The 11505-nt window shown below is 33.1% G+C and overlaps 1 protein-coding gene across 1 annotated transcript; it reads right to left on the bottom strand.

The window, feature by feature from the left end:
• Positions 1-8480: 8480 nt before the first annotated feature.
• LOC148277392 (uncharacterized) lies at positions 8481-10781 on the bottom strand. The gene is made up of 4 exons (XM_088232938.1): positions 10049-10781; positions 9800-9971; positions 9339-9435; positions 8481-8645 (listed from the first exon to the last, which is right to left on the bottom strand). The coding sequence occupies exons 1-4, from the start codon at positions 10220-10222 to the stop codon at positions 8606-8608; spliced, it is 483 nt and encodes a 160-aa protein (XP_088089064.1). The 5' UTR covers positions 10223-10781; the 3' UTR covers positions 8481-8605.
• Positions 10782-11505: the final 724 nt, after the last annotated feature.

Below are 11505 nucleotides of genomic sequence, written 5' to 3'. Positions count from 1 at the left end.
CATCTTTTGCTTGATGTAACGCGGCGTTACAGCAGCGTCCCAAGAAGAATTTTTAGCACAGTCTTTGAAGAGTTAAGATAGGAACATGTATTAAAAACCCCTTTAAGTGTGTTAACGATATAATATTGATTAGATTTTTACAAACTCAAGATATCTTTATGTATTCACCAGAATTAGTTAAATAGTAATTTGGTGGGTCATGAACATGTAAGTCGTTGGGTACCGAAACTAAGACATCGTTAGCCAAGTGTAAAGCGGCCCGGCACCCTTTCCCGTTGTGTGTGGAACATACCCATCTCTCTTTATTGTCGAGAATCTTGCTTTGAAAACGATATGTGAATTTGTTCATCATTAGCAATCTTTTCCCGCTTCTTGATGGTAAAAATGTGTATTGAAAGTCTTCTGAAACAATATTTTATATTAGATTGAAAGGGGCAAAGAGAAGCTTTACATTTAATCAAACTTGACGGGCTATTTTGGCTCCAGTTACCGCTTCCATTGTGAAGATTGGTTTCAACGTCGCGCCATTTTGGTGAAAACCACCTCAAGGGCGCTTTAAAATATCCAAACTCGTCTTGCAACTACATAGCGCATTGACGGTTGGGATTCACGTTTCTTGTTTAATATTATAGTTTAATTAAATAACAGATAACAGATAGGAGCTAGATTACACTGGACTCAAGTGACCGCCCGTTGTCAAATGAAAATATCGTCGTCGTGGTCGTGACCAACCCATATTTTTGAGGTTTTTGCGCAGTTTTTCAATTGAAAATCACCTGGCTTCCTTTTACACATTAGCGAAATTCAGTATTGCAATAATATTTTCTATGGCTTTCTTTCTAGCTCTCTTTCTAGCTGTGTCGAAAGATACAAAAACATAACGCTATCTTGTATTTTAAGTGTCTTTAGTAGAACGATTACCAATTAAATTGGCATTTACGTTTTTTTTTGTAAATTACGTAAAATTTTTACTTCCCAATTTTTTTTTCTATTGCGTTTTTTTTTTCTTTAAATAATTAAAACGAAGCAATAATAATTAAATGAGATTTTTATTACTATCACGTTTTATAATAATAAAATCTAAGGATTTTTAAAAAAAGAGTATAAGAGCTAAAACTTGAGAATATTTTTATTTAATTTTGAAATTAACTTTTTACTTCTAGAGACAAAGCTGTATATTTAATAGTTTTTTGTGATATTTTTTAAATATGTTTTCATATGACAACGGTCGGTCACTTGGATTCGAGACTCATTATGTAGCATGTAAAATTAATAAAAAATTAAATAAAACACAATATGATGGAGATCTCTTTATTGAATAAATACTGTTGGTTAGTGGCGTATAATTGAATAGACCCGTTATAAGGTTGTAGTTGATGGCATTTTAATAAATAGGTAATTGCCTTATTTGCCATCATGTTCTAAAAGTCTTTCGTGGTTATCAGACGTGACATTACGCAAAAAATGCCTTGGTGTGTAATAAAAAAAATATTTAGATGTGTAAGAATATAAATGGATCACGTTCGAGGTTCGTCAATTGAGGTTTGATTTTGCTATGGGTAGATAAAACAGATTTATATGTTATATAATAGCAGCATTTAATTTTTCTCGGTAAACCGCAATACTAGTATTGATTGGAAATCAAAATGATGAAAATTCTTATTAGATTTTTTTCCTAATAATAGGAAAATATCTTTTTTTTTGACAATTTCAAATAAATTACTGTCGAGTAAAAAAAAAATTTTTTGTGCTTATTAGTAATTTTTTTTATTTTTATTTCCCACTAAAATGGTTCATTACATTAGCCACGCCTCTAAGACGTCACGATTTGGTGAATTTTTTTTGTGACCATTTAAATTTAAATAGGACTTCGTCACAAATTTTGACGTCACAATAATTGTCAATCCACCCTTCTTAATTTCATTGTTGTCGGCATCAAAAGCCTTTTCGGACATAACTTCCTGTCTTATTGGTAGGACAAAATGCCTTATTATTTCTGCTTTATGCACTATGATCTTATTCCTTGTGTTAAAGTTAAGATAGAAGTTAAGTTAAGGTAATAATAAGTTAATTTTTTTTTATTTATATGCAAATACATATAAAATATATTGAAAATCTTTAAATTCGCAAATAATCGCACGTAATAGTTATATTTTCAACAAATTTTAATAATGCGATGATACTTTTTTCAGCTTTGTAATCAGAGCGGTTTTTTTTTTTGACACTTTATGTCACAACCTGATAAGTATAAAAGTATATAATTTCATACATGGGTTAGTAATATATATTTTGTATTTTTTAAACATGGAAAATAAAGCTTTTATATAACCTTTTCAAGATCATATATAAGAGAAAGTCAATGTAGCATTTTTCAAACATCCGTCGCTGTTCTACGATCCCGACGATTTGGACATATTTAATATTGTTTTGTATTACATTTTAACATACTCTCCCGACACCGTCACAATGTACCGCGGCGCGTCGTGGTAATGATAAATATTCGGTAAAGAAACAATTTTATCTCCTAATGTGTGGACGATAGCTTTACATCCTCTACCATTGTGTGAGGAACAGACCCAGCGCTCTCGTCCAGTAGAACTTTCGCCACGAAAACAGTACGTGTAATTATTCAACATCAATAATTTTTTGCCGAATCTGGAGCGAATGAATGTGCACTGAAAATCCCCTGCAACACAAAATAAAATTAAGAATATTCTGCCGAAAAGATATTATCTGAAAGAACACAAAGGAATTAGTTAGATTAATTAATATTATTTCTCAACGAAGAAATGTACCGGGTCGTGGTCCTGTGGTCGTGTCGTGGACTCACAAATTAAAGGTTCGAGGTTCTAATCTCACTTTATCACAAACTGAATCATAATATATTTGTATATTTCAAGTTATTCACGACTTTTAGAAAATGGTCTAAAAATTGAAATACATTGGTAAATAATAAAAAGAATATATTTATTTTCGTATAAATTATATGGCTAGAGAGTTAAAACATATGCCGTCTACGAAATTGAATTAAAAAAGTTAATAAATTATTATTTATTAAGAATGAAATCATATGCGCAGTATTGACCTCTACCATTCAATTATTCACTGGGAAAATTTAATCGCACACCTAAATAAGTTTTGTTGTATTTTATAATGTATATTTTTTAAACACTCATTTATATATTTTTTCAAAGTTATTCACCGTTACTTTGTAAGAAGGATAACTGCAACCGATGATCGTGTGCATACTTTTTTCAATGTTGTAAGCAATTTTTTACTATAAAAGACCTCTGGGCGTTTAATGTATAAAATAATAAATAATAATAACGAAGGGGCAGCTCTGACATTCGAGGGTAGATTATCATAAAATCGTGCAGCTACTACTGTGAAAGAAGAGGCAAAAAAAGAGCGGTTGATGCGTATTGAAAGAGTATTAAAAAATTACCTGAAAAGAAGAGTAAGGATATGGAAAACGATAGGGGGTTTAAATGAGTTATGAATTTTATTTTCAAAATAATTTTTATAATTAAAGGTTTTTTTTTAAATTTCATCTCGATCCTTTTAATAGAAGTACCTATAGGATGGGTGCGCGTGAACTGATTTGAAGTTAAATAGGAAAGATGGATTACAATTGAAGTTATTTAATAAGTAGTTACACACGAATTACATCTTATATTTATGTACAGAAGGAATTTACAATAGCGAACACTAGCGGCGAGCTGATGGCCGGGCGACTCGAAATGCTAAGATGAAATGTAATGAGTTCTTCTATACAAATATCTTGTCTGAGCTGACGTTGCAGCGAACTACGCGTTGCGGGCCAAAGCGGAGTTCGACCTTCAACCTCACAGCTGTTGGTGTTGCCCTCCACAGCAGTTTAAGAAATAATATTTCGAATGCACAAAGTTTGTTTAAAAAATTGACTAAAGCGTATGCAGCAAATCTCAACATGCCATGAATACTATTTTTCCGTTCCAAGTATTTTTCGTTCGAAACGTCATCATCAAGCGAGGGCAATTCAGACGGTTGGATCAAATACTGTGGATGCTTCCTGAGAGCCCAAAATACGTTTTCCTGTTTGACAAGACAGAAGGTCGAAGAAAGTTAAGGGAGAAGAAATCCCCCACTAGATGGACTGACCAAATAAAAGCTGCCACAATAACATCAGCGGTTGGAGCGATACGGACGACGGTGTCTCATGAGAGTCGGAGAACAACAGTCTACAATTTGTACAAATTACAACAGGGATGAAGAACGTTTTAGAGGAGGGAATATGGAAGTCTGGGCATTTACAAGGCTTATTACCTGTCATTGGTTGGTTTAAGTGGCCACTTTACACACTGTAAAATTCCAGTCTTTGTCTACGAACAAAGATGGAGGATAGTCACGACCCTCAGCAGTGAGAAGAATAACGCAAGTGATTTTTTCACAAGGCATCAGGCCCTTTAGTTTTGGACGTTCACTGCTGATAGCCCATTAGCAGTTCATGTCTGAAATACGGGAAGCGACCCTGATGCGATGGAATGCATAGAAGTAAGTTGGAGACATATAAAACGTGATTGCAGAGAAGACAAAAAATTATTGCATTGCGGTTTATTTTATTTATTAAAAAAATTGTTACAAAAAACTTGTTGGCACTTATATTTTGACATACCTACCGGAAGGGGTTAAAAAGTAACGAGGTGGGTCATGAGTATGAATGGGATTATCGACCAAAACAATAGTATCATTGTTTGAAATAAGCACAGAGGCGTTGCACCCCTTGGCGTTATGTGTGGAACATACCCATTTTTCCATCTTATTGGCGTGTTTCCTTTTCATATAATAAGTGTACTTATCGTACATCAAAAGTTTCTTGCCATTTTTCGATGTGATAAATGAGTATTCTAAACATTCTGAAAAAGAAAAATCATTAATCAGTAAAATCAATAAAAACATCATTGTGACGTTGTAACGATCACATTATTACCGCCACAGACAATATTATCAGGCGACCAATCTTCGGATTTTGTTTTCTATGCTGAATACCTGTTTACAAATCAGCGAATCTAAGTTTTTCTGTCAGTGATAGGATGTAGAGTATGTAGACAAATCGATTAGCTCGCTAGTGAGATTTTCAAAGCCGGGCTGCCTTATGGCGTAAATCACTTTTATTTATTTTATGTATAAAGATCTACTATCTCTAGACTTCCCATTAATCTTTGGTTAAAATTTACAGAGCCCTTCTTTTTGTACTTCGGTAGTTTGTATGATTCGATGTATATTTTTTTACTAATACATAATTCTCATACTCAAATATGTATTAAGACCATTATTTCAATGTAAAGTTGTAACACAAACCACGTTGGTGTGGTAATCCGATGGATTTATTTTGAAGAGATCGTGACTGGAAATCTTTATCCAACGCTTAAATTACATGGCAATGTCTTAATTTTATGATGTCTTCCGAGAAGCTGCTGACGTTGGGGTTATGTCTTGGTGCTGGAGCATCCATTGATAACCTCATACGAAAACTTCAACCAGATGACCCAGCACTTCAACGGGGAAATTCAAAATCATTGAAGAAGCGGGCCCAGATAACTTTATTCAAGACTTCATCTTCGACGCGTCGCCATGATATTTTAATTGTCACCTGTTTTCGTTAAATCCGCAACTCGGAATATTTTAACAAATATAGTTTATTCATATTTATTAATTTTAGATGAAGTGATTGTATAACTTAGAATATTTATAACGAGGAATAATTTATTAATAACTTATATAATATATATAATTTATAATAAAAAATATATAATATATTTGAGATTTATACTGGTTAAAAAGCTAAGAGAGAACAAAATATAAGCTTTGATGGACAGTATTCAATTCCTTTCATGATCTACCAGACAAAACTAAAGGAAAAACTCGGACAAATTTTTCAAAAGGCGTAAAAAATATTATTATCAACAACAGAGTTTAAGTAAAAATGATAAATTATTTTTGTAAAATGGATGTAATAATCCGTAAAGTAAAAAAAAAAAAATGGGTCCAAGATACCTATCAAACCTCTGTTTTAGGGAAAATTCAGGTTAAAGTAAATCTACCCTTAGGTAAGCATTTGATTCAGGCAGAGGAAAGCTTGTCGAATTTCGGCGCTGCCCAAACATAAGGTTCGGAAATCGAGCTTTTGCGGTTGCCAGCAAAAATAATATCAGGAAAAAAGTATGCAGTATTAACTTAGTAAGAATGTAAGTTTTAATGAAGAATTGTAAAACGCCCTAGGGATGAAAAAACAAAATAAAAAAACAGTATAAATACAACATATGAGCACATTTTCTATATAATTAAACTTCAAATCTTATATTCTAATGAATTGTCCCGATGCTAATTCTACATATTTTGGCGGGTCGTGATTATGGGAATTACAGGAAATTGAAATAATTTTGTCGTTTGAGAGACTCAACATAGCTCTACAGCCTTTACCGTTATGTGTGGAACAAACCCATCTTTCATTGAAATTTATTTTATTAACTTTTTTCAAACAGTAAGTATAGCTATTCATCATCAAAAGCTTCTTGCCGGTTCTCGATGGAAAAGTCACATATTGCAAATCTAAAAATAATAAAAAAACTGAAATATACGGTTTATTAATAATTTATTTGGCGTATAAACAGAATATTCGAATGTGCATATTGTAATTACTAACACGCATTCTAAAAAGAGAACTAAAATGTATTACATCGGTTACAAAACAAGACAAAACAAATGATAATTATTTAAGAACTCTAATCTATAAATGGATAGCTTAAAGGACCATACGTCAGAGTATAATTATATCCCAGATAGCAATACAAACTTGATTCAGACTTGTAACAAATTTGAAATATCAAAATAGAAGGTTAAGCCGAGTTGGCCATGGCAACTATTATATATATTTATGGCAAGTTTCAATTTAACTTTCCAGTTACCGTGCAACAAACTTGCATGATATTTTTTTCTACAAAGAAGCTACAATATCGCCACAACAAATTTGCAGATTCTTATAATTATGGATAGCGCCATTTTCGTAATATAATACCTCAAGGGCGCTTTACAAAGTGATTATATTAATAAATCAAATTTATTTCAATATTATAAAATTTTCAAAATGTTTGTAGACAAAAGACTGCCAGCTACCGATGGGTCATACGCCCCGTAAATGCCTAGACATCCATATTCCCTTCTCTAAAATGTTCTCCATCTCCGTTGTAATTTGTTAAATCAATTATATTAAACCCTCTTAAAATAGTAAAAAGATTAATTATCAAAGTAATTTTAAAGAAACCCTCAACATTCAATACGGAAAGTCTATATAAAATATTAAAGGTTCATACAGTAGACACTCTTTATAAAATAAATTCTATTATATGTAAAAAAGTGTATGTGTATGTATGATGTGTAAAGGTCGATATATTTAGAATTTTACAAAAACATGTACATTTTATTAAATTTATGAATAAAAAAAAATTAAAAAAATAATTTTAACTTTTTTCATTAGTAATTTAAGTAAAACAATATACTTTGTTATCATATGCTACCGATTTATTCAAATGATTTAGAGAACAAGCTTGTTTTAAGATTTTTCCGAAACATCGCTTCACTCTCACAGTTTCGCACTTCTGCTGGGAGAGCATTCCATGGCATAGGGCCTGCGACCGCAAATGCGCGTTCGCCGAATTTAGTGGACTGTTTGTGCAGAGGTATAATAACTTTTCCTCTCGCCCTAGATGTAGCTGATCTAAGCGTAAGACGTATGTAGCTAGTTCATCTGGAATGCAAAGTTCCCTTAGAAAGTTGTGCAGTGACTTATACATAAGACAACGGAGATAATATTCCACCCTCCGTAGAAAACCTCGCCAGCGTAATTCCCGAAGTATTGGAGTGACATGACTGAACTTAGAGACTACAAAAATAAGTCTCGCTGCGGCATTTAATACAGGCTGTAGGCGAGTCATTTTATTTATTAGTTGACCAGCGTAGATACCGTTACAATAATCGACTCTAGACACTACAAACGCATTTATCAATTGACGGGCGGCATCAACCGGCAAATGTTTGAGTGTGCATTTAAATTACCCCAGCTGGTTGAAGCACAAACTCATCGTTCTACTAATTTGAGCGTCAAGAGAAAGGTCAGAATTGAGGAAGACTCCTAGTAGTTTAACGGTGGATAAATCGGTACTATTTACATCGGATAGAGCCGTATCCTGAATCAAATTCTGTCGTCTGGCTGAAGCCATCCATAGTTGTTCCGTTTTAGATGGGTTCAATGTTAGTCTGTTTTTAACTATCCAGTTTCTTATTTCCTAATGCATGCATTGAATTGAATTGAATTGAATTGAATGCATCAATTAAATTAACAAGCACACTCCTCTCGCCTGGTTTACCAAGACAGTATCGCTACAATTTCGCCTCCGTGGACATAAATACGTGTAAGGGGTTAAAAATAAATACAATTCATCTGCTACCAGTACCCAAAATGTTTATTTTGAAAAATTATAATTTACAGACCACACAAACTATTTCGTCCGTGAAAGTCACATGCGATTGTAATGTTAAGTAATTCTCAGAAAATAGACGTATTTGATCAGCGATCAGAGTTCTGGGCTTTATTTCGTCTCTCGGCTCTGAAACAAATAAATAAACGGACTTATGACTTACTTTATTTTTGCCTCGCGGGATTTTCCAAGGTTTTTTTTTTTTAAAAAGAAATATTTGAGTTTTTATGATTTACCCAAATATTTAATTTTGAGGGCCATTTTCAAAGAGTTGTAAATAACTCACTATTAGAAAATGGTAATCAAGTTGGGGTAGAGTAGGATTCGAACCACGGACCTTCGATCCGTGAGTCCGAGACACTTACACAGGACCACAACCCGAATCAAATATATCCTAGTTACTCACGGATGGTGAAGCTTTCTATTGGTGTAAGAATTTTTAGAATCAGTTAAGTAATTCTAGAGATGACCCCCTAGATATAAACAATACCTAGTTATTTAATAGTATACATATATATTATCCTCATCATTCCCTTTCCACACCTAATGGTACATAGGGCACTGCATTGGTACACCAATCGCAGCGTATCTTGATCATTTTTGTTACATGAAAGGTGATCAGTTTTACGCTTCAGATACCAGTCTAGGGACTATGAAATATTCTACTGTAAAAACACCCTTATAAATAATATTTCATGTCAACCATGTCGAAAATCGGACCCGAAACCTCTTGCATGCTAGGCAAACGCGCTGACTATTACACCACGAGGCCGACATGAAGATATAGATAAGGGCATTGCATTGAGCACAACTGAATCTTACCTTCTTGATTTTCTAAATTTAGCTTGATTGAGCCAGTCACTAATTATATCTTTCATCTTTTCTTCAGTTACATCGTCGTAGATTTTTTCGCAGATTTCTGAAAAAATATAAATTATGAAGTGGAAATTACAGAAAACAAAACAAAAGCAAGGGTGTATAGACGGAAAGTGGGCCACTTTTATAATTGTATTTTTTTCCTAGCCGCAATATTTATTAATTGCATACAAAATCATGGCCAATAGACACAAGAAACCAAATAATGAACACATCCATCAACACATAAAACATACATAGCCGGGCATGCGACCAACATTATGATCAGATTCATTCGATGGACACTTGGGAGGATCTTTTAGACGTGTCATGAAATCATACCATTTTGATTGAATTTATTTTTTTAAATATCTGTTTGACCTAAAATACAATATGTTATAACTAAATTACTGGTAAAACATACTTACGAAAGATTATTTTACAAATTTCTGTATTTATAAACGCTTTCTTGGTAGAATTTTTCATTTGTTTTCCTGTCAAAGAATACTGCTCAGCCACATCATCAAGTAAAATTCTTCTCAACATGTTTGCCGTATGAGTTCGGACGTTTTTGCCACCAATACCCACCAAGTTTTTTATCTGAAAAAAAGAGGAATTTTAATTTTGCTAGCTGACTATAATAAAAAGATCTGACCTGTTTACTACTGTGTACTTACAGTTGTCAGTCTGTTTCGTCTACTTTTTAACTGGTCGTTTAGTCGGCAGAAACTCGCATCATCATTAACTGGAAGATTTGCAAAGAAATCAGGAACTTCGAATGCATAATCTCTTTGCGGATTGAATGGTTTTTCTGACTGCCCTAACCGTAAGCCGTCTTCGAGTTCAACCATTTGATTAGACAAATCAGTCACCACCTGAAGAAGACGGCTTTGTTGAATTTCATACTGCTTGGCTGTAACAAAAAAAATACAATCAAAAAAGTTTCAAGACTAGTAAAGAAAAAACTGACATAATAATAATTTATTCAACAGTATATATTGAGAACGGTAGTGGTAACACACATAAATAGAGGCAAATACCCAAGCGTCAACCAAACCATAATACAAGATACTTCAATAAGGATCTGATACTAAGTGAAGGGGTCAACACTGTTCTGGCATCGAGACAACACTATTGCGTTGGCAAGAGGGTCCATAACTTTTTGTCAGAATCGTGGAAAAGCGGGAGTGTTGTCAAGTTGCGGACGGTGTCGCGTTCGCTCTTTCATGACATTGGTCGTAGGGAGTCAGAAAGGTTGATGCATGCCGCGGATTGGAGATGCTTACTGGATGTTGAAAATAAACTATAAAAAGAAGAATAATTAAAAAACACATATATATACAAATGGCAATCATAAAGTTTCGCATTATGTTAAATAAATTGTCATTGTTTTATGAATGAAGTATCTGTATGCGCATAGGTGGATGTAAATATGTGTGTATGTATATATGTATGTAAATATGTGTATGTATGTATATATGTATACATGTGTATGTGTATGTATATGAATCAAAATGTGTATACGAGTAAGTTTATATTTTATTAGTCTGTGCTTTTTATTAACTTGTAAACCATTATCATGTATTAAAATGTAATTGCCAAGCTTGGAACGGGGTATGTACCCTTGTTAGCTGGGCAAAGTTAACATAAAATTTTATTAATGATAAAAATATATAAATAAATGAAAAAACAAATATCAATATAGTAATAAAAAATAAATTTAAAAAATAACGCTTGGATCAGAAAACCAGATAATTATCTACCAAAACCCGTTTGCAACTTACAAGAGTGTACAAATACTGTGACAAAGTAGATTTTTGAGGTTGTAAAAGTAACATATCTTGATACCTCTTAAAACACTCCCCATCTTAGTTCAGTCTTGGGCCCTTTATTGGATAGTAATTATCTTGTGTTCTGTATACCAGAAAGAATTAAAAAGAAACATTAAATGTTCCATAACTAGATCGCGTCAGTTTACAAATAATTAGCTCACATTTACAGCAATCAATGTTTTACCTCGGATGTTTCAGAGTTTAGTTATCGGTGTTATCCAAAATCATCTATTCAAAGAAAAACGTAACACAAAATCTATAAACCTTATGTACCGTTAATGGATGTCAATAAAAAAAATGAC

The sequence above is a fragment of the Micrasema longulum genome, unplaced genomic scaffold, assembly GCF_059751315.1.
Source record: "Micrasema longulum isolate JH-2025_06_02 unplaced genomic scaffold, ASM5975131v1 h1tg001039l, whole genome shotgun sequence".
Classification (NCBI taxonomy): domain Eukaryota; kingdom Metazoa; phylum Arthropoda; class Insecta; order Trichoptera; family Brachycentridae; genus Micrasema; species Micrasema longulum.
The sequence above is the reverse complement of the archived record's forward strand: the minus strand, read 5'-3'. Positions and strand labels throughout refer to the sequence as shown.